Genomic DNA, 570 nt, shown 5'->3' with positions numbered 1-570 from the left:
CCATGGGGAGCAGGAGCTGTTGGGATGTGACCATGGGGAACAGGAGCTGTTGGGATGTGACCATGGGAACCAGGAGCTGTTGGGATGCAGCTCCACACCTCCCACGCCCACCAGGACCTGCAGCTGTGGAGCTCACCGGTAGCAGTTGTTGTGGAAATGGTTGTAACTGGCCAGAGCAAGGAGGACTCCAAATCCAGGGCCCAAAGAGAAGAAAATCTGTGCAGCAGCATCAACCCAAACCTGGTGGGAGAAGCAACAGGGGAATGGGGAGGGCAGCTTGGGGCTGCGACAGGACTGGGTGGTGCCTTGCAGTGTGCCCACCCATGGCATGGACACCCCATGGCACAGGGATGAGATCTGTGCTGGCACATGTGTCCAGATCTCCTCTCTTCCCTGCCCTGGAGATGTCCCAGGAGCTGTGCGATGGGGGGAGCTCATTTCCACCCTGCGATCCTGCAGCAACAGAATTTAGCAACAGCCTCTGTGCTTGCCCATGCCTGGGGGGATGGACGGAGCCGAGGGGAGCCCCGACCCCCCGTGCCCACCCCTGCCCGGCAGATTCGTGCTGGC

At 60.9% G+C, this 570-nt stretch overlaps 1 protein-coding gene across 1 annotated transcript in view; it reads right to left on the bottom strand.

The window, feature by feature from the left end:
* Positions 1–240, bottom strand: part of LOC103806717 (sodium-dependent serotonin transporter-like) — a gene marked incomplete at both ends in the record, with an annotated part of 3,026 nt that extends 2,786 nt beyond the window's left edge. Inside the window, one exon of the mRNA XM_009079425.1 lies at positions 137–240. Coding sequence (XP_009077673.1) covers positions 137–240 — 104 coding nt within the window. The remainder of the gene's footprint in view (positions 1–136) is intronic.
* Between the last annotated feature and the right edge of the window lie 330 nt (positions 241–570).

This window comes from Acanthisitta chloris, unplaced genomic scaffold (assembly GCF_000695815.1).
Source record: "Acanthisitta chloris isolate BGI_N310 unplaced genomic scaffold, ASM69581v1 scaffold26937, whole genome shotgun sequence".
In the NCBI taxonomy this organism is placed as follows: domain Eukaryota; kingdom Metazoa; phylum Chordata; class Aves; order Passeriformes; family Acanthisittidae; genus Acanthisitta; species Acanthisitta chloris.
Note: the sequence above shows the minus strand (reverse complement) of the source record. Positions and strands in the feature narration are given on the sequence as shown.